At 36.2% G+C, this 21,865-nt stretch overlaps 1 protein-coding gene across 11 annotated transcripts in view; it reads right to left on the minus strand.

The window, feature by feature from the left end:
- Positions 1-21,865, minus strand: part of ZRANB3 (zinc finger RANBP2-type containing 3) — a 51,217-nt gene that overhangs the window by 14,282 nt on the left and 15,070 nt on the right. For 8 of the 11 annotated variants that reach the window (XM_055718717.1, XM_027815083.2, XM_027815056.2 and 5 more), the window contains exons 3-8: positions 13,075-13,093; positions 10,165-10,343; positions 6,717-6,948; positions 4,504-4,589; positions 1,889-2,060; positions 1,375-1,503 (exon numbers count right to left, since the gene is read on the minus strand). In XM_055718717.1, the coding sequence (XP_055574692.1) occupies positions 1,375-1,503; positions 1,889-2,060; positions 4,504-4,589; positions 6,717-6,948; positions 10,165-10,343; positions 13,075-13,093 (817 nt within the window). Of the gene's footprint in view, positions 1-1,374; positions 1,504-1,888; positions 2,061-4,503; positions 4,590-6,716; positions 6,949-10,164; positions 10,344-12,841; positions 13,016-13,074; positions 13,094-21,865 lie in introns of all 11 variants that reach the window. The other 3 variants (XM_027815091.2, XM_055718715.1, XM_027815077.2) reach the window with 3 other exon arrangements.

The raw sequence follows: 21,865 nt of genomic DNA on the forward strand, positions 1-21,865 counted from the left end.
ATTTTCATGTCTTTTAACTTCATGTAATACTAAAAGGTAAGTTTCCATACTTTTTGTTATCCATTTAATATTTTACCAAACACTGCCATTGCTAAGTATAAAATATTCAAATCAATTTTGTTTGAAAAAATATCACAACTTTATGTCTTTGAGAAACCCATCTCATTCCTTCAGACAAAACCCCCACATTTATCCTCAAAAGGTCACATCATTACATTGCACTTCTTCCAGATTATGATGCAGATAAACCCCCTTTTAGTTACAACATCATTATCTGGCATTTTAAGCCATATTTAAAAAACTACAAAACTGATTTCTGCCCAAATATACTTCAAATGGACAAGGTATTGTTTAATCAGAACTTCTGTATCTGCACCCACATAAAGCAATCTATCAAAACTGAAAGAATAATTTAGATACTTTCATGATACCATAATCCTAAAGTATTACTGTATTTAAATTTTCATAGAATTCTTTTGTATCAATTATAATTTTCAGTATCTTTTACAAAAACTGTTAAAGCAATGATGACAGTTAATAACATTTATCAGTGATCAATGGTTAATGCAATACCCATTGCATCAGTCCTCAGATGTCTTTTTCATGTTTCGGCTTCCTGTTTGAAAATGGATTATCAGAGGGAAGAAACTAGAGAAGTGGGTAAGAAACAGAACTACGGTGATATTTTTAAGAGAAGGAGGAAAAAAACGTGAAGGAGTCAGTCTCTCAACTCTTACTGCTCCAGCAGCCTGCAGAGCTTTTTTTTCTATCCTCTTCTAAAAATAGGTTACCATAATTAAGCCAGATAACAGGGTAAGAAGCGGGCATGTAAAACATTATGGTCATTAACTTGTTTTTCTTACATCTTAAGCTACAGTACTATAGGAGGAAGTAGAGAACACGGGGTCCTATCTGATAGAACAGAAAGAGACCAGCTAGAAAGGCTTGTTGTTTGTCCACATTTATCCGTGAGACCCAGTACTGACAGAACGCAGTCTGCCTAAGGGCCGTGTCAGCACCGTCCTGGGTCAGCTGCAGCAGCTGCTGACACACAGGTATGGCACTGAAGTACCTGCTCCAGTATATCCCTAAAGTCTGTGAGATGCACTTAGTGCTGTTGGGAGACTCTGGCTGGACAGTCTCAGCCGGCTTAGCAGACATCTAATCAGTCACAGTTTTAACGCTTAGCTCAGGTCACTGTAACGGGGTTCAGCCTATTCCACAAACAGACAGGGAAAAAGAGAGTGTTTCTCCACGTTGCAATTACAAAACAAACCAACCTCATGTAGAATTCAGGCCAATACAACTAATTTTATTAAGTTGAAAACCACACTGCATATTTTAAATATACTAAGAAAAGACTTCCATGCTTACCTTGGCAATGGCTGTTTCTTTATACATGCGTGTGATTAGACACATGACTTGAGAAAATTGGGTTTCCGTGGCATCTGAATTCAGATTTCTCATTAATTTCTCCCACTCTGCAAAAATGGTATTCAAGTTCTAATTGGCAGAAGAGATCAGTTGTTAGATACATAGTACAAAGTGTGTTCTAGCTCAACATCTACATTTCAAGCATGAAATGTTTAGGAACTGAGTAATTTTGAGAACACTGTCAAATTTGGCTAAAAGTAACTGCAGGGTTCAAAATCTAAGAGAAAGCAAGACAGGAAGGAAGAAGATCGTACCAAAATTAGAGCAAATTTTATCATTATTTGATGCCAAAAAATTGGTATATTCATGTTCTTCATGTTATATTTTAGAAAGAATAACAGAGATGCTATGCTATATATTTGCACTTTCTTTGTAACTACATATAATATAAATGCATACATATGAATGCATAGATATTACTAACAAATACTTTTAGCAAAAGTGGAAAATTTACCTTAGCTGCAGCTTGTGGGAGGTCAAATGGGATACGCTGCCTAACTTTGGGAGGCAACTGAGTTAGAACATCATTCTTCAGTCTTCTGATCATTATCTCACTTAAAAGTTGATGTAGTTCTTCTAAATTTGAAGCTCCTCTACAGTCCCAATGAGCTCTTTTACCAAAAAACCTGAAAATGAAAAATCAACACCGACGGTAAAAACTAGCTCTTCCAAATTCAATGGAAACCTTCAGTACATAATTAATTTTAAAACACACTATTAGATACAAAAGCATGCTGGATAACACCACTTGGCTTGCCTGTTTACACCAGAGATGATTGCTTCCTGTGTGATTCCTTCCAACGCTAAGGTCAAAGCTGTTTCAGCTTCTCAGCTAATACCGATGCCCGCAGGCATTACTACCCATCAGATGCATAGTCTTCTCTCTCATCCCAGCTACGTTTCCCTTTCCACAGGAAGCAAAATTTTCAGGTATAATAACTCTTGTTTCAGTGGACTAGTGAGAAGAATATACCACCATGAGAATGCTCTTTATTATATTATAGGGGGAAACAAGTGACAGGGAAGCTATCATGAAAGCTGCAAATATCACCATTAATATTCCTTTGTTTCCCTCCCCAAGAATTCCCTCCTAGTTACAGTCAGAGACAGGATTTAAAGCTTAAGGTACCGTCATTAAATGTAATATTATTGAATGAGCAAGGTTAAATCGAGGAAGTAGGTTCAAGGTTTAAAAGCTAAAGGTCGTAAAGAGAAAGAATTTATTAACTTAGTCTTCCTTGTTCTTTGCTTTGTTGTTTTTAAGGAAGCATTGCAGCAGGAACAGCAGCTTTTCTCTGTCAACATTGCCAAGAGATAACAAAATAAAGAGCATGACAGATTTTGCTGTCTTTGGAGAAAAGCCCAGGTAACATTTTCCAAGGCCAGGAGAGTATGTTGCAAGCATGCAATTTTCCTGGTAACTTTTTTTTTTTTTTTTTTTTACAAAAAAAACCCCACGATACATCATTTAGAGAAGGTGAAGCCTTACTGAGCTTATCAAGAGTTTTCTAGTTGGCTCGCTTCTATGCTGGTGAAGTACTGGCATAACACAGTCCAAATGCTATGTAGATGGAAGACAGCAACACCTTGCCCTCATATCCCTTCCTTGGTCTATTTATATAGCTGTCCTTAGAAAGGTTTCCTCCCTCCCGCTTGAGCACTGAGGACAAAAGAAATGGTAGGCAAAACCTCACAAAAATACTTTGGGCTTCATCTTTAGAAACAGGTGTCTATGAACACCTCAGTAAAAAACCCCACAACGTTTTCACAGAAAGTGCTGCATAAAAAAAATCCTATCGAGTTCATTACCACAGGATGTTTTGTTTCAGCCAAGTCATGAAGACCAAGTTATTTATTGAAAGCTTGCCAAACCCTGAACTTGATTTTTATTACATTTATGGTATTCCAAAAATAAGATAATCATCTATGATTGAGTAGCTAACCATGCTGTACCCACGCACACTTGTGGCGTGAAAATTACAGATGCATTCAGTCAAAACACCACGGAAAAAATAGCATTTCTCTGTCTGAAAATTAAGACAGCACTCTTCCATGTTATTTGAAGTTAAATGCTGATAAAATGCGTATGATGGAGGGAGAAAACCAAGTTATATGAAACCATGTAATTATTACTGTAAAAATTAAATCTAAATGCTAGCCAATTTAGCTGACAAAATCCATTGTTTCAAATATATGCAAAGTTGGAGCTAAGAAATTTTTTAGCTAAAAATTTTTTCCAAAGATTCTTCCCTTCCCACAATTTCTTTCATTCCAGATTGTAATATAGATTGAGATGAGTTAAATCGAGCATTTTAAATCAGAGCTGCTTCTACTCCCTCTGTTTTAATATAGCTAGAGAAACCAATAATTAAAGTAAACTTAAGGAAGCAATTCAGAGGGAAATGAATCATCCTTAAGTTAACAACTTCATGAAACATGCAAATTCATGAAAGATGCAAGGCATAAAAAAATGGGTTAAAATTCATTAGGCACTTGTGTGAAAACATGTGTAATGAGCAATGTTACCTAGCAAATTGGAGGCAAGGCGGCAGACAAGAATTTACAATGCCTATATTCAGTCCCTCAAAGAGGATTACACACTACTGTGCTTTTGGGACTTTTTTCCTCTTTTACTTAGTCCATCTTTAAAATATAGAAACAAGCATTGGACTTTTTTTCCACCCAAGTATGGAGGGATAGCATAAAGAGCGGGTCCCATAATACAGTCAGAAACTCCCAAGTTTCAGCTGTAGCTGAAACTCCAGCTTTAAAGGTAAAACCTATACATTTCACATTAATGACAGTAAATTTCATTTTACTGAACAGAATGATGGCACTGAAACTTTATTTCAAACTTTAATAGCTTCCAATTTTGTCCTCAAATAGAGTCTCCTGTCAATTTAATTTTTTTCCCAACCTTCTTTGATGGAGGAGACTGCATCTGACCCTGGGTTTCCAAGCAAGATGTATTTACATACAGCAATAGAAGTACCACTTACTGATTCTCTCACTTCACATGAGAAAATCAAAGACACTCATAGGAAAATAAATAAGCAAGCACAGTAATACCTGACACGAGCATCGCAGTATTTTTTGGCATATTGACTCCAAGTTCCAAGTCTTCCTGGAAACAGTGCCTCAATCTGCATGAAAAGCTGTATAAAAAAAATAACAATAGTGAAAAATTGCTTGCAAATATAACACTATTCAGAAATAATAATTATACGATTATTGTATTAAGTTTACATTCAATAGTTGCACAAAAAATACACAGCTTGGCACACATGGAAAAGACATTCCATAGAAGCATGCACTTGTCTTGAGACAGGACAGTTGTAGGAGGGCCTCAAAGAACAGAGCACCCTGAACAACATGACAGTGCTGATGACTTGGAAAAGATTTACACTGAATAAGAAAACACAGATGAGAAGATGTTATTCCTAAAAATACGATTTTTGTCATTTGCTGGGTACATGGGCTTCTACAAAGCTCCACTGCAGGTATTCCATGAATAGTCTGATGCTTAAAATACATGAAAAACCTGCTAATCCTTAGCCTTTATTTCAGAAAATAGACAATGTCAATGCAGACCAGAAATTTCACACCTTTCTTCTCAGCTGAGTAGCAGGAGGTAAATACCAGTTTAGACAAGCTTAGCCAGAAGGAATCTTGCTTCACAAGCTATTTTACTGTCAAAAATTCCCAGATTCCAAGATCACTACTAGATTCAAGATGCAGTGTTGAGGGGTAGCAGGGGCAGCATAGAGACAAGGGGTAATATCAAAGGCTGTCTCCTAAGAGAATAGCAGGGAAATGCATTTAAGTCTACTGTACATCACTGCTGCCATTTTTAAGCTTTCCTATTACCTAATCTCATGTTAGTGACCTCTCCTGAGAATTACTACAGCCTAATTTTATTCTTCACAGGCTTCTTTCAAGACAGCAGTCAGAGAACTCAAAAGCAGCATTAACAAAAACCAACCCCAAACCAAAAGCAATTTAATTGCCCAAGTGAAATGCTGTATTTTGACACAGATCTAGGCTAAACAAGAAAGGCCTGTAATTATTTGCTGTAAATGTACATAAATATAAATGAGTAACCGTTTTCCTTTTCTATACATATCCCATTTAAAGACTTCACAGAAAGCTTCTGACACAAACTGATTAAAGAGATGTAATGCTTTCTACACTCTGCCTCATAAGCCATGGCAGAACTTGGTATCACTACAAAAATGTCTCAAATTATTTTCCATTTGTTCATGAATTTTGACCCCATTACTGTGATCAAGGACAGTTTGTATGGAATTTCCTTTGAAGACCTTTAGCATTGTTGCTTACCGGTCTTGGTATCAATGCACTGTATAAAAGTATAATGCTTTCTAACTTCAATTCTTCTTCCAGGGTTGGTTGCAATGTCTTTGGTACATGAGCAGGAAGTTTCATAATGATCCACACCCATAGATACAAATATTTATTTTAAAGTTTTGAGTAAACATTTATGATACACCAAGCCCTTTTTCATACAGTAGATATTCTTCTCAAGTTGTAACTTCTCTGAAAAAATTAAATTATTCAAAGGGTTTGGGCATAAGTTCTATTTACACAACAAGAAACTGTAAAGCGTAAGGTATTACTTATATAACCCTTATAAATTCCCTGGATATAAATCAGCTCTTACATTCCATTTATTTCTACATTTGATAAATAAAAGCAGTTTTCTTGAGTTCAGTAAAAAACCCAAGTGGTTTTTTGTTTCCTCTCTGTTCCTCCCCAATTCCACAATTTGAAATTCCTTCAAAGGAAAATTTGTCTTTCTGGACGGCAACAAGCACAGGATATATTTTTTCCACTTACGCAATACAACACTTATGCAAGAATACAATATTCAAAAGATCAGCAATAAACAAAGGACTTCCTGTATTAGATGATGAAGTATAAGATTACGTGCAAGTTCTTGTCTACCAAGGACTCTCCTACGCAGTACAAACAAATAGTTCTTTACTGAGGCTCCTTCATTTTCTATTTCCCCCAACAGTCAGTCTGTCACATGCGAGATTATTTTCTTATAAGAAACATTGTCTCAAGTCACCTGCACATGAGTTTGAAACAAGTTTGTAAAACATCAATATAATCAACTCAAAGACATTGGTTTTGTTTCTTACTACTTGTGGTTCCTAATTAATAAATGTAATTATATACATTCAAGAAAACTACAAAATTCTTCATTTATTACTGATACCATCCTTACAAAAAATGAAAACAGAACACAATATGTCAAATACCTCTTCAGGTCTTCCTAAAGCAGGAGTTCCAGTAAGAAGAATAGCTCTAAGAGCTTTCTGCACAATTGGCAACAAAATCTTGCTGCGGGTCGCATTTCTGGATTTCATATAGTGTGATTCGTCAATCACAACTACCTTAAAGTTCTGCCTGTACAAAGTGTCTACTAAAGTCTGTGCATCAGAAGTTAACAGGCCATATCCCAGAATCGTTACTTTGCTGGTTGATATTCTCCTAAAAGAGAAAATACAGAAGTTTTCTCAGTGAATTTTTATTGTACGAAAATTAATATAGCAAACTAATACCAAATGAATTTTTTTGAGAAAGTGAGCATGACGCCTTTTGGATTGATTAATTAGTGGGCTGTCAGGCTAATAATAACAGGTTTTGATGTTTAAAACATTCTAGCAGCTCACATTCATAAATCACACACATTTCATAACCATTTTCCAAAGACACACTGCATTTAAAAGGAAGTTAATTTATCTGGTTGCATTGCTTCAACTTATGCTCCTTTGCAGGAGTATCACAGGGGAAAAATCCACCTTCTGGATAAAAAGTTACCCACACAAGTCAGATCTGTGAGCATGCTCTGTAAACAGCACTCTGTAAACACCTGAGGTAATAATGTCTCTATACAAGCTATCACTGCTCTGTGTACTGAGTTACCTCACCAGCAGACTAAGATGACTAACTATACTGTCTCTGAGTATTTGGGTACTGTAAAAAAAAGTACAGTCCAGGCTGAACCTCACCACCTGAAAAAAAATTTGTATCAGAGCTATATATCCAGCTTTTTTCCTCAAACATAATATAAAGAAAACAAAAAACTGGAAGCAGGGAATCAACAAGGCACAAGATGAAAAACTGGTACTTAATTGGAAAGGAACTTTTTACAATAAATTTAAAGACATATATAGGCCGGAGGCACAAACTGATTTTAAAATCACTAGAGAGCACTGTGGCCTTTCAGGAGCCTTTGAGAAGCACAGGAACTCTTAAAGTTGTTAGACAAGTCACCAGAATGAGAGTCATAGCTGGTCTATCCGTCTGTCCAACACGACCGCTCTGCTGTAGTCTGTCTTTATTTGTTCTCCAGTAGCAACAGATAAAAACAACCAATAACCGCTAAGTTGAAGCTTCCTTCAGTATTTAAGAGAAAGAAAGTATGGGGATGTGCACATTCATGCTTCTGGACACAGAAGAAGAGGTAACGGTTAGAGAGAGCACCGGCACTGTGGTCAATGCACTACAGACTATGGCTGTTACTATACAGATAAATATAGCATCCAGGAAAACAAAAATTTCCCCTGCCCCTTTGTGATGGGTGGATAACAAAAATTACAAATAAAATTATTTTTAGTGGAACCAATTTATTCAAGAAACATCCGATTTCAAATGCAGTCAGAAACTGTAAGAACCTGAACTGATGCATAAATATATTTTAACCTGTTTAAATTAAGAAGTTAAACAACATTCAAGCAATACATTTCATTGCTGAAGTTTTGAAGAAAAGCAACGTATTGAACTGAGAGAAATTAAAGCTGAACATATGGAAGCAGAATTTAACAAAATGCTAAACCAAGTCTGGCAGCCGTATTTTTGCATTTGCATTTTCTTGCAAATTCATAAAACACTTTTTAATGTTAAAATATTAATTAGTTCAACAGCTAGTTCACTTATAGCTAGGAAGTCTCCTGGGAGTGAAACAAGCAGAAACCCAAGTTTTCCTCTTCTGTTGTGGTTAAATAAAAGCAAGTGATAATGGTTAGGATCTACTCCTTTTAAAAATCTTAAGAGATAAAATGAACAGAATTCTGTTTGCCATTTACTTTTGCCACCATTTCCCTTACTCCAAATTTCTCCTTTCTGTATTCAGCACTATAAGCATTAAGTTTGCGTGCGCTTCAGCTAAATAGCTTAAAAGAAAAAAAGGGTCATTGGAGCCTTATTTTAATTCCTATATTCCTATGACAAATTTTGACCATCAGTAGCAGCTACCCTTGATTAAACTTTAATTATTCGCATGCGATTCATGCATTTTCAGTTGAATTTCTCTGGGTACCATAAGGAAGGTTCCAAGCTCCTGTCCCATCTGCACATCTTAGTGGTCAAGTCACTTTCTGATACTCCCCAGACAACACGAAGATCAGTCTCCCTTTTCCAGAAGCTTTAAAACAACATCTAGACATTACCATGAAATCAACCAAGTCACTTACAGTAAAGCAGACTAAAAAATACCCTCGTAATTCAGTGTAATAGCAGTTATTCTAATAACACACAAGACTTGTAGTCTCTCTTTGATGGATTCATGCTATTAAGTCTAAAGATAGAAAGCCTAGGTCACGATGACCTTTTCAGTTATTTAGAGAATACTTACTCTAACTTACAGATTTTCTCAGTGCGCTAAATAGGATTTTAACAGTAATTACTTTCTTGTTTTGTAACATATACCAGTTTTCCAAAAATGTGTTCAAGATGTTCTACAGAAGCTAACGAGTAAAGCTAATTCATCAGAACCAAGAAATAACTGTATATGCTCAATTTGAGACACACTGAAGTAATTGATTTTCAGCAGACAAGCACTTGCTACTTTGCAAAAACCAGACCTCTTAAAGATGAGTAACTACCATATAATACAAAACTGGGAGGAATGGCTGATACACCAGACGATCATACTGCCATCCAGAGGGACCTTGACAGGCTGGAGAAACGGGCTGACAGGAACCTCAGGAAGTTCAAGACTGAGAAGTGCACAGTCTTGCACGTGGGGAGTAACGACCTCGTGCACCAATATAGGCTGGTGGCCACCCAGCTGGAAAGCAGCTTAGCAGAAAATGTCCTGGGGGTCCTGGAAGACACCAAGTCGAAGACAAGCCAGCACGGTACCTTTGCAGCAAAGGTGGTGAACAGTATGATCCCTCCCCTGCACTCAGCACTGGTGAAGCCACACCTGGAGCACTGTGTCCAGTTCTGGGCTCCTCAGTACAAGAGGGACACAGATGTACTGGAAAGAGTACAACAAAGGGCCATGAAGATGATTAAGGGACTGGAGCACCTCTTCTACGAGGAAAGCCTGACTGGGACTGTTTAGCCTAATGAGGAGAAGGCCCAAGGGGGACCTTATTAATGTATATAAATATCTGAAGAGAGGGTGCAAAGAGGATGAAGCCAGGGTCCCTTCTGTCATGCCCAGTGACAGGACCAGAGGCAAAGGGCACAAACTGAAACACAGGAGGTTCCCTCTGAACATCAGGAAACACTTTTGGTTTTGCTGCAGGGATAACTGAGCACTGGCACAGGTTGCCCAAAGAGGTTGTGGGGTCTCCATCCTTGGACATATTAAAAAACTGCTTGGACACAGACCTGGGCAACCGGCTCTAGGTGGCCCTGCTTTAACAGGGGATGTTGAACAAGCCTTTCTGTAGAAAAATAACAAACTTTACTCACCCAATATCAGTTTTGTTCTGAATGATACTAATATCATCTGGAGAGAGTTCTGGAATCCACTTCTCCATCTCATCAACCCAAGGGTATCTCAGAGATGACGGCACTACAATTAAGAGAGGCCATTCGTTTTTATAGTAATAGGAAACGGCAATTGCTTGAATTGTTTTACCTAGTCCCATCTGGGAAAAGAAAAGAAAAAGAAAAGAAAAACATTAAAAACAGAAGTCTCTGCTCAGAAAGCCTATTCCATTCAGAAAACCAAAAATATTTTGCAAAGACAGAACCAGATAAAGGAAACAAAACCAAAGTGCTTTAGTTAGACAGTATCTATTTCATTATCCATGTGTTACCACAGACCATCTTTTATGAGAGAATATTCTTATCTTTAAATGGATTAATACATATGTTATATGTAGTGAACTCATTAAAACTAAAAGCAGTATTTCCATTCATTTCAGAAGATCTTCTGTTCCAGGCCTTAGTAGGGTAGACCATAAAGATCAAACTTTTTAACTTTTTAAGCTACCAAAAACATCTTAAAAAGACTATGCAATGGAAAGAGAAATATGGGATTTCGTCTTAACATAAAAATGACAGCTTTATCCTAAGCTACACAGGCAACTGAAGAACAAAGGAAGACCTATATCAAGAACTCTGCTTTTGACTCAGTAGGTCAATAAAAAAACCTACTGCTTTCATTCACCATAGCTAATAGTTTCTCTTTGTTCTGTAACAGAGAAGAGGAAGTCCACCTAGCAGAGAATTCAGAATTACATACAAGGTGGTGGGTAAAGATACAATTTATAAGATATATATTTAACAAGAAAGTATTTGCTTTATGTTGTTGAGGAAGGAACGCTCCCATTTAATGAGTTACGAATTAAGATAACAACAGAAGAATAGAAGATTCAGAATTCAGGGGTTTGTTTAAAAAATAACCCCCCCGAGATCTTACCAAAGACTGTAGCTATTTTCTCTACTTGTTCACATGGCAAGAGAGAGTTCCAGACTGCTGTTAAGCACTAAAGCAGAGACTGGCCTTAGAATAGTCTGTTCATGTTTTCCACAGAGTCCAGTGGACTTTTGAGTTGATTTGCTGCTGTCTAACTACTCATGGTACAGATCTAATGAAGAACTTATTTATATCCTCAGTACTGAGTTTAAATGGACTGGTATCACGAGATTTCCCAGGCATAGAAGAAAATGTAACAAATATTTCTACTATTACTAGAAAGAAAAATAGTTAGAAAACTACTGTGATAACTAAGTTTTCATTTAAAACTGCAGTTTTCATTAACATTTTCCTGCAAGCCCCACTTATGTCACCACTAGTACTTGAGCCAGCTAAAACCAAATTCAAGTAAAAAAAAAACGCCAAAACATTCATTTTTTGTTTGTTGCCACCGTTGTCTCCCTAACTCAGACTGCCCAGTCACTCACTGGTGATGATCCAGGCAACTGAGCTGAAATGAGCAGGGAATAAAAGGCAAGTGTCTTGGCAGCAGCACACCTGTAACTGAATCTAGATCCCGTATAGCTAATCACCAGTCTGGATCATAAGAATGCTGAGAGATAAGAAAACCTGTAGAAAATATTATGGTCTTGGTTTTCGATTTAAACACATCTTTCTCAGTCATGGAAATGGTTGACATGGAAAACCTGAAATTTTTGGAGAAAAATGTTGTTTGGCCCCACTCCAAGAAAGAATGGCAACATATTTTTAGAATACCTTTCAAAAAGATGTTATTACTATTATTATACTTTAATCCTTACATAATTACATTATCCAGGTATATGTACAATAATGATACGATCTCTAGTTTTCAGACATAAATTCTTTTTGCATACAAGTTCCCAATATGGATGCTTTCTTTTACTAACATTTTTTTCTTATTGTAGAGATAATGTCAGCAAGTGCAAGATATGCACCAGCACACAGTACGTCCTCCAGAGCCAGACCTACTGTCATTATGAAATATACATTACTTATCTCAGAATAAATATAACTTGCAGTACTTTTTATTGCTAATATAATTATACACAGTTTATTTTTGCATTCAGGGAAGGAAATAAGAAACATTGTTTTAATAAACAAATAGCTACTGCTGGTATTTTGATTTTTCCCAAGCTTCCCTTTTCTTCTCCCCGGAATGCTTTTGTATTCTACAGTTTCCAGAAATTTCACATTTTACGCCAAGATATTTATCTCCAGCTGTAATAAGATTTTTATAGTATGAGAAGATGTTTTAATCCCAGTAATGCATACCCCCCCCAGTGTTTTAAGAAAACCCAAATTAGAACTGGAAGACTATACCAACCCTCAAACATTATCTCTTTTTCAGCAAGGTTTTATACTGACAATACATCTAGAACATTATAGTCTATTACAAAAATGTGTTATCTGTGGGAAGAAATGCTGGAGTCAAATTTCCCTAATATGAAATAAAATATAAATTTAAAAATGTATGGAAGTAATGAATTTCACTATTACCATGACCAGTGCATTTAAGAAAATTCATCTTTGGAAGGCATATCTGTTCAAAATTCAACTCTTTGGGCTAGGAATGTCTCTTAATCCATTAAAATTAGCTAGCCATATAATTATGAAGTGCTAAAAAAAAAAATATCTACTGAGTTAATATTTTTAAAATTTAATGATACAGGAGATTTAACCTACCTAAATATAATTTAAAGTAACCTTTTTTTTTAAGGATTCCTTTAAGCTTATGTCAGGTTTCATTTTTTTTCCTCCACTTAGATATTTTCAGAATACCTGCTGAGTATCACAGAAATTAGGCTTCTTTCATTACCACCCTTTCTGCCCACATCTCTCAAATGAACAAAGTCACATCTGCATGGAGTACATTAACACAAGAAAAATGGCGTTAAAGCAACAGGAACATCTCTTACCTCATCAGCAATCATACACCTAAATAAGAAACAAAAAGAGAGGGGAAAAAAGTAGAAATTAATAGTAAATATCACAGACAAACCAATACTTACAAATTGTTTACTATAAATTTAAGTTATGGATTTATTGAATCAATGAAAGGAAAAATAGTGGACTTCATTTCTGCAGATACCAACTACAAAAAATAAATTTGCTTTGAACTTGGAAGTAAGTATGCCAATTATTCTAAAAATGTATTTTCAGTTTGTTAGCATTACCGAAGAACTTGCATTGTAAAACCGAATTGCTGCTTTGGTTTAGTACTATATTAATTGTAATCTTAAGTGACATTTTCAAGGCAACAAGTGCATCCTCAATTTTTTTTTCTTTCAGAAACAGTAGTGTTTTTGCTGCTTCATGACTAAGAATTATTTATGTCAGACTGATTTTACAAAGCTGCTTTCCAGAGCTGTCATTTGTTTTGAAAAAGAAATAGACATTCCCTCTCCCCTACAATTGTATTAGCTAAAGTATTAGAAAATGAACTTCATTTTTTTCCCCATTTTGGAGTCACTTAGTTAATGCTACTGCATGTAAAGACAATGAGAACTCCAAGTCCCCAGTCAAAACCAGTAAATTCTGTTCAGAATATTTACATTTTCTAAACATTAAATGCTACCTTTGGTATGAATTTCTTGTAGGTATTTTAAATTATTTAGTATGTACATTCTTAACTAAAGTAGCATCTAGGGAACTTAAAATGTTTCCAGCCCATGCAAGCTTCTTCATCAAATCTTTGGGACTGGATGAAGGACAAAGGAAATTATTTGATGGACATTTAGTTAAGCCATTAAATGAATGGTGCTGCATCTCTCCAAATGTGTACCCTCAGCTATTTCACAAACTCAGCTCTCAGCTAGTTCACACTACTTCACAAACTTTTCCAAGGTGAAAAACCCCGACAAAAAATACCAACCTACAAAACGCACAAAACCCCAAACCTAACCAACAAGCCTGCCCAATTCAAAAGCATTATCTAAACAATTACAAGAGCTTGTTCTACCTCTAGATAAAATACATACATTAAATTCATACACTCGAACAAATGCAGAGGAAGGTACAAGTCCAAGAGAAAAATGGGAAGAGAAGAGGCAGGGAGACAACCTACTCTCTTAAGTCTTACAGCAAGGTGATGACTTAAAGTTCCCTTTTCTCCTATAGCAACCCTGCACTGCATGAAGATACAGGTTGAGCAAGTATCTTCTGACCAGAATTAATGCTAGGAATTCCAAGGCAAGATCTGCAACAGGCACAAAGTGAATTTCTGCAGCTTCATAAGAGCTGTCAAGAGTTAGATACCAATACCTGCTTAGGTTGCAGTTAAGTAACTGGCAGTTACTGGCACCTACTAAGTAATCTGGGAAATTTTTCAAGCACTGTAACATTTTCTAAATTGTGACAAAAAGCAAACTGGAAGAATAACTTCCACCAGTCAGTATCATAGTGCCACACAAAGGGTGTGGGCTTAGCCAAACCACGGATCAAGAAAAAGAGCAGTGAGTGCTGTTGGTTGAACTGACAGCAACAGACTAAACAGGTCTATGCAGTCCATCACTTTGAGGATTTATAAATGTTTACTGACAGAAAAAAGTGCCAAGTTTCAGAAATTATTAAATATTTTAAGCTCTAGAAGGGAATAAACTTCACAAGCCACTTTGCTTGTTTTCCACCTGACCAAAGCACCCTTCCGGCTCGCGCTTTTCACTTGATATCCCCAGTAGCTTCCAGTCATGGACACAAACTAGTCTTGATGGACACTGCTCTGGATGAATTCTTCTTCACAGTCTGTTCCCAACACTGCATCTTCCAAGGAAACTGAAACTTCTCCTACTTCTATGCCACATCACTAGATAAGCACGCACTGCGCCACGTAACTCAAATGCAATGTTCCTTCCATGAAAAAATGGAAAAGATCTTCCAGGTCTTTATGTCTGTAATAAAATTTAACACATCAAGATATAAATGTTCTATATGTTGATATCCAAAATCTTTTAAAGTAATACAGACCTGCTTTTTTAGTGGCAGGTACTCTTAAGTTAGCGCAGCTGCCCAAAATGACAACAGAAGTCTTCTTTTCTGCACAAAACCCAGCTACTTTACATTAATGATTAATGCTTGTAGCAGCACCGTAAACTTAGAGCTGTCATCACACCTAATAACATGCATCTTGCCATGGGGCCAAAGCGGACATTTCTGTGGTCAGAATGGAAATCTCAGCAGAAAATGTACACTGACACGCTTCAGACATGATGTGTGAGGTAAATGTTTGATATTCTGAGAAACATGGTATACTGCTGTTTGCTCACTCCATCTGCCAGTGTAAATTTTGACATTACCAATTTCATATCAGTTTCCTTCAACTAATATAAAACAAGAATTCAAATTATATCTTACATGATTTAATTTTTTATATAAACTATCTACTTGCAATAGCTTTGTAACCACATTCACCCTGTAAGTTGTGAGGGATGGAGCAATGAAAACAAATGAGGAAACACAACAAAACAACACACACACCCCAAGTCTGCACAGATTTACAGAGGAAAAAAGGCAGGAAGAGAATTATTTTTAGTGGCAACTCATGATTGTGGGGCCTTAACACCTGGGATCTGCAACTGGGCAAAGACATTTATTTGCAGACAACTGATACACAATGAATTTTAAAATAATATCAGTTTTTGCTCGAAGACTAGTTGTTTTTTTCATTTAATACTCATTAATTACTTGAATTGAAGTTTACAAAACAAGTCTTTCTTTTTGCAGCTTCTTTCACAGGCCAACAGCTTTCAGTACATTAATCATATTTTTTAAAAAGTTTGAAGCCTGAAATCAATTGGAATGCACAACAACCTAGCATTGTAGGGTTTCTTAAACTCCTTAAACAAATGCAGAAAATGAGTAAGACTATAGCAATTAGCTAGAGAGCAGAGGCATCTCAAGAATTAACCACAGATCTTCTTTAATAATATTATTTCATATAAGGACAGCAGAGCAAATGTACAAATGCAGCTATAACTCCAGAGTCTATTGCATCCAAGTAGCATCTGGTAGTAAGGAAATGTGGTAAAGAGGACAGGAATACAAATGTTCCTTGCCCACTTGTGCTGAGAAATACAGCATTTCTCATCATATCAACTTATATTTTAGTAGAATTGCATAAATAATGAAATGTTAATTATGCCAGTTCAGACACACAGAAATCAAAGTGAGAATATGTAAGATCCTATTGCACTGGTCTTTAGCATATGTGAACTATTTGGACCCTCGTTCTTTTTTTCAGGGTAACAAGATAGAATGAAGAAATTCAGAGTGATTTACAAATTTCTCCAACAATGACAAGCTGAATAGTAATTAAAATAAAAAGCCTTAAAAATACATCAACCACAGGATTTTTTTCATAAAATGAGATTTTTTTCATTAAAGTGAACTGTAGCCCCTTAAAACTCTGATGACTTGAGTATCTGTCGAAGAATAAATGTTGTGCTGTTTCTTTTTGCTCTCATTTTCAGACTGTGCTCACAGAATCTTTGCTGCTTGAGAGCATCTTCTGTTTTCATGTCAACAAACTTCCACTTACTAGGTCTGAAGTGAAACATATAGCGACAAAGTTGCTGGCTTTTAAATATTTCTAGAAACTCATCATTTTGTTGCTGGTAAATGAATGGAAGTACAAAGTAACTGCCATCATTTTATCCATAACAAAACCGCTCTTAAAAGATAATCACAGTAAAATGATCAACACTGTTTTCTCTTCCTTGTTTCTGCAGTAACAATACAAATAAAGATTCCACAGAAACACCCATATGCTTGAAAGTTACGTACCTATAGTGATATTTTGCTATTCAGTTAAGTATTTATTCTCTTCTCCTACTCTACGATGAAATGTCTTTGTCATATGTAGTTTGGATTTTCTTCCAATACCTGCAACCCATACGTTTTTTGTCATTTAAACATTTGACTAGACACATCAGATTGATATGAATCAGGTGCACAAAATTGTTTTTAAAGCTCCAGTCAGAGTATCTGAATGTGTTAAGTCCTCTGTTATGATACAGTTAGCCACATGAATCACTGCTTTGATCCACACTGTTCATACCCAAACTCCTTAAGTGCTACAGTTTTAAAATCACCCGAGTTATGCCAATTAATTAACATTATTGACACTTAAATTTGATAAAAGTTTTGCCATGACACACAAGATGAATTTATAGTAGAGGTAGAAGTTAATAAAACTAATGCAAGTGGAAATTGAGGATATTCAAATTTTTTTATGACTTAATTTTTTTAGAGCATTCATCTTCTGTAGCTTTCACAGTTTTAGAATAGGAACCTTAAAGATGCCTGCTTAATGTAGTTACAAAATATGACAAGTCCAAAATTTTTCCATTAGACACTAGGGCAATGAAAAATAGCTTATGTTACTGAGAGGGAAATCATCAAGTGTTTCCAGGTTATAAACACAATTAAATTTGAAATGTAAAGGACTTCCCCATCGTTACATCGTTCACACAGAACTTACACCTAATACTTTCATTACGCTGTTAAAAAGCAATACTTTATATTTTGCTTTATATAATCTTAAAAATATGCAGCCTCTATTTAAAACAAACTTCAGTATGTTCTATACTATTGCAGTCAAACAAGCTGCCAACATGAACGTAAAGGTTCCATGCTGTCAAAGCAGAAGAAACAGATCTTCAGCTACACTGAAGGGACAAATATGTATTTTTGTTTCACATATTTTGACTGCAAGAAGACAGACTTCTTGTTCTCTGAAGTTCAATTAGTCATTTCCTCTCAACTGGTAGTTACCCAATCTCAGCTTCATCATTCATATCCCATCTGTTCATATGACACCTTAATAATAGCTCTATCCAAGAATATAAATCAGAGCTATGATACGCAGTTTCATATCCTGTTATAAGCTCAGCCCACATGGTCAAAAGTTTCAGAAAAGCAGGGGAAAAAGATCGTTTTAGATGTCTTAGTTACACTTACTTTCAACAGCAAAGCTTAACTGTGCAAAAGGCACTACAGACAACGGCAAATTCTTTCGGATTCTTTCCCATTTCATTCTTAAATGTTTCCCGTCTTCACACTGAATCCTGTAGCTAGCATTTGAATCTCTGTCCATTATCAAGAAAATTACTATTTTTTCCTAACCGAAAGCATCAGAATCTCATTGGGATGCATTGCACATGCTGCTACAATCTTCCTACTATTCATAACCCTTCTGCAGTTGTAGGGTTCGCAATAGGCTTTGGACACAGTAGTACCTTTCATAAATAGAAAGGAACCACATAGTCTGGTCTCCACTAGGATTTAACCACCCTTTCATTTCGACATGTATTAGCTTTAAAATAAAACTACATTTTCCATTAAAATGCAAACACAATTAGCTTTAAAATAAAACCGCATTTTTTATTAAAATGCAAACACGAAGAGCAAAACAGGAAGCTCTGTGAGAGAACATATCCCGGTAAGTGAATATGCATATAGAGAACAGAGCAAGAAGTCCACTGTGTTGGTTCACCTCAGCTGCACATAGGTCCAAAACCTTATTGTTGATCCCCACACAAAAGAGAAAAAATGCAAACACCTGAGGTTATACACAAACCCCATCACTGTGTTTTGAAGCTTTCTTCTAAATGTAAAGAATCACATAACTTAAAGGACCACACAAAGCTGGATGAGTCAGAACCCCAGAACCAGATACTCACAAGCTAGAACACCCTACCAGAACAGTCTCGTAAAGGTATCCAGCACCAAGCAAAGATGCATTTACAGATTCTTACTACAGCAAACCTTGGAGAGAATCCAGAAATTAACACAACACAGGTGAAGGAACTTAGAAAGAAACCCAAAACCTAGCCCTGTAAAAGCTCTGGTCTTTTTCTGCAAGTTTTTTCAAACTTCAAAGAGCACAGAAAGAGCTCCTGGTTGTGTTGGTGTCAAGACGATTCGAACAAACTTTGCAAACCAGAAGGAGAAGCAGATCTTTAAAATCTTATGCAGATGAACTGATTAGCGAAGTAGAAGGAAACTAAGGCTAAACTCGTGTGGTATATATCATATTGCTACACAAAAATAGTCTGCATCAGAAAGAGGTTAATACTAAAACAGTTTCATGAAAACGAGTTTCAGGGAAGGAAAAAATGTTTCAATGAAAATAATTTCTATTTCTGTGTGTCTAGGTTATGTTCAGGTCATGCTTTTTGAAATGTTAGCAATACTAACCAAGCAAATAGTACAGTTAAAGTTTCATTTATTAATCATGGCTCCTTCAGCAAGGTATCTTTGCAAAGACAAAGAATCTCATTTTGAACTTTGCTCTTGCAAGAATACCAATTAACAACACGGTGGTATATATATATATAAGGTCTATATAACCAAGAATCCTACTAAGTAATACAGTCAGTGCTACAGGTTTCCTGTAACTACAGAAATATTTTGCAATAATATCCTCCCTAAACTAGACAGTTCTGCTTCCTCACATGGAGGATAAAAAGCTGAAGGGGTACAGCAATCCAATACACCTAGTGCTTGCTTGCAGGGATAATATAACTTGACGAATTTGCAACAGCTATTTGTCCAGCAAAAAATAGTTAGAACCGCAGGTAACTTTTCCAGAAAAAAAACTCTTCACTTCTAAATGCATTTTCCAAGACAAACAGTCAAAGCAGTAGCACTTCATTTCTTAAAACACTGAAAAATTTTGTTACTACTCAAACAAATTAAAGCTGTTTTTGTTAATGCAGTCCTTTGGAACATGTTGTACAGAGGAAGCTTGCATCTTTCTTTCACTAGTGTGGGTGTCCTGATATTCTTGGGATTCTCACCTACTCATGTGAGTCAGTTTTATATAACGCTACAACATATAATTTACCTCCTACTCACAAGCCAACACTTTAGCACTAACATCTTAACCAAGGGTTATTTAAGGGATCTGAACTTAGTACATTTTTATATAAAACTGCGCAAGCAACCATTACATTTGTGTGTCAGTAATCACAGCACGCAGTCCTAAAACTAGAACAAAGAGAGCTGACTTCCTTGCAAAAATAATCAAGGTTTTTTTACCAAAAATAGAGCCCCAGAAGATTTAAGCTAGATTATACCTTTGCTCTTGAACTACACTAGGCATTTAACCCCCCTCCCCCAAATAATAAAAAACAACCCTCAATCTAATGTAAGATGCACTAAATTGCCACATCTGCAGTGTTAATGAGTCTCTAAATGAGTGTAGAGGAGAATGGTTGTGCTGTCTTAAGCTTTTCTCCTACACTCCTCACCATGTAACCGAAAAAAACCCCATCTAAAATGCTTTATTAAGATTTGAAAGCTATGAGAACACATTTGCCAATATATCCTAGTATTTTAGCTTTGACGAAGGTATGTGCAATAACACTTATCAAAGTGGTCAAACTGAAGGTTAAGCTCAGACACTTCAATAGGTTTTTAGAATACATTAAACTGTTAAGGGATAAAAATTCCAGTCAAGAAGACACCTAACAGTGATACTGAAAACTCTTCACCTATTCAGTCACTCGCTTTAGAGACAAATCTGTTCACCAGCTGACTCAATGCAGAAAGATTGACCTCAGTTAACTGGAACAGTTGGAAAAACATCAAATAATTCCAACTACTGACAATCTAGGCTACAAACCTTGAACTCAGTATTAATTGGCACAACAGTGGCTCCTCCTCAGTATGTAGCCTAATGACTTTCAATGAAATTTAGGTACTTATTACTTCTCCAATAAACTCTGCTTTCCCAAGTGACCCTCCTCCTGCAGTGATCTGCACTGCAAGAGCTGCAGAGGAACTACTCTTCTTAAAGTTAGCTGAACCAGGCAACAGGGAAAAGAATTTCCAAGAAAAATGTCTCATCATTAGCATCTCTATTTTCAATAGTTCCCAGATTCAATGTCTTCTCCCTCCAGCACCCCAAGCTCTCAAAACCAGTGTTTTCTCCTACACTTGGTTCCTTCTCCATACAATACTTCAAAATACTTTTGTACCTTCCAAATACTTCAAAATTAACCATCCATTCAACTGTTGACAGAATATTGCACTTTTCTGAAACATATCTCTTTAACTAAGCAATTCTGCTGACGTTTTCTACGTTGATTTATCTCCTCTACTTTAACTTGTCCCCTCTTCAACACAATACGAAGATATCATAAAGTGTGTAGATTTAAATTGTCTACCCATCTACCTTTGGGGTAGTTTTCCCTTCTGCCTATATTCTTCCTCTCCATCCAATTTCCACTGTCAGACAGAATTTGACTCATACTTGTTTAGGACCTTGCTTTTTCTCACTCACGTTAATGTGGCTTGTCTCACATACTCAAATTTCATTCCACCCTCTCCCTGATGCTTATAGTTAAACACAACAATTTTTCATTGTAGATTCTCCCACTGCAAACTTTCACTGCACACAGCTAACACTAAACTCACTTCCCCTTGCCCCATCACCGCTAACAACCTATTACTTACATTTGTAGTCTTTATCTCACTTGTTTCTTCTCTTCCATTCTAACAAACTGTGCCTGCATTTCTAAAAATCTCTATTTTCTTCTCTATTCCTGTTGCTAAAAGTCCACATTTAAGACCAGGTAATTTCTCAGATAACTATCACTGGTTTTTTCTGTTCTTGTATCTTTTTTTGTTGTTGTTGTCTTAACTCCACACAGTTCCTCTCCTGAACAGCATTCTATTTTCACTTACTGACAATGCAATTTTTGTTCC

The sequence above is a fragment of the Falco cherrug genome, chromosome 8 (genome assembly GCF_023634085.1).
Source record: "Falco cherrug isolate bFalChe1 chromosome 8, bFalChe1.pri, whole genome shotgun sequence".
Lineage (NCBI taxonomy): Eukaryota > Metazoa > Chordata > Aves > Falconiformes > Falconidae > Falco > Falco cherrug.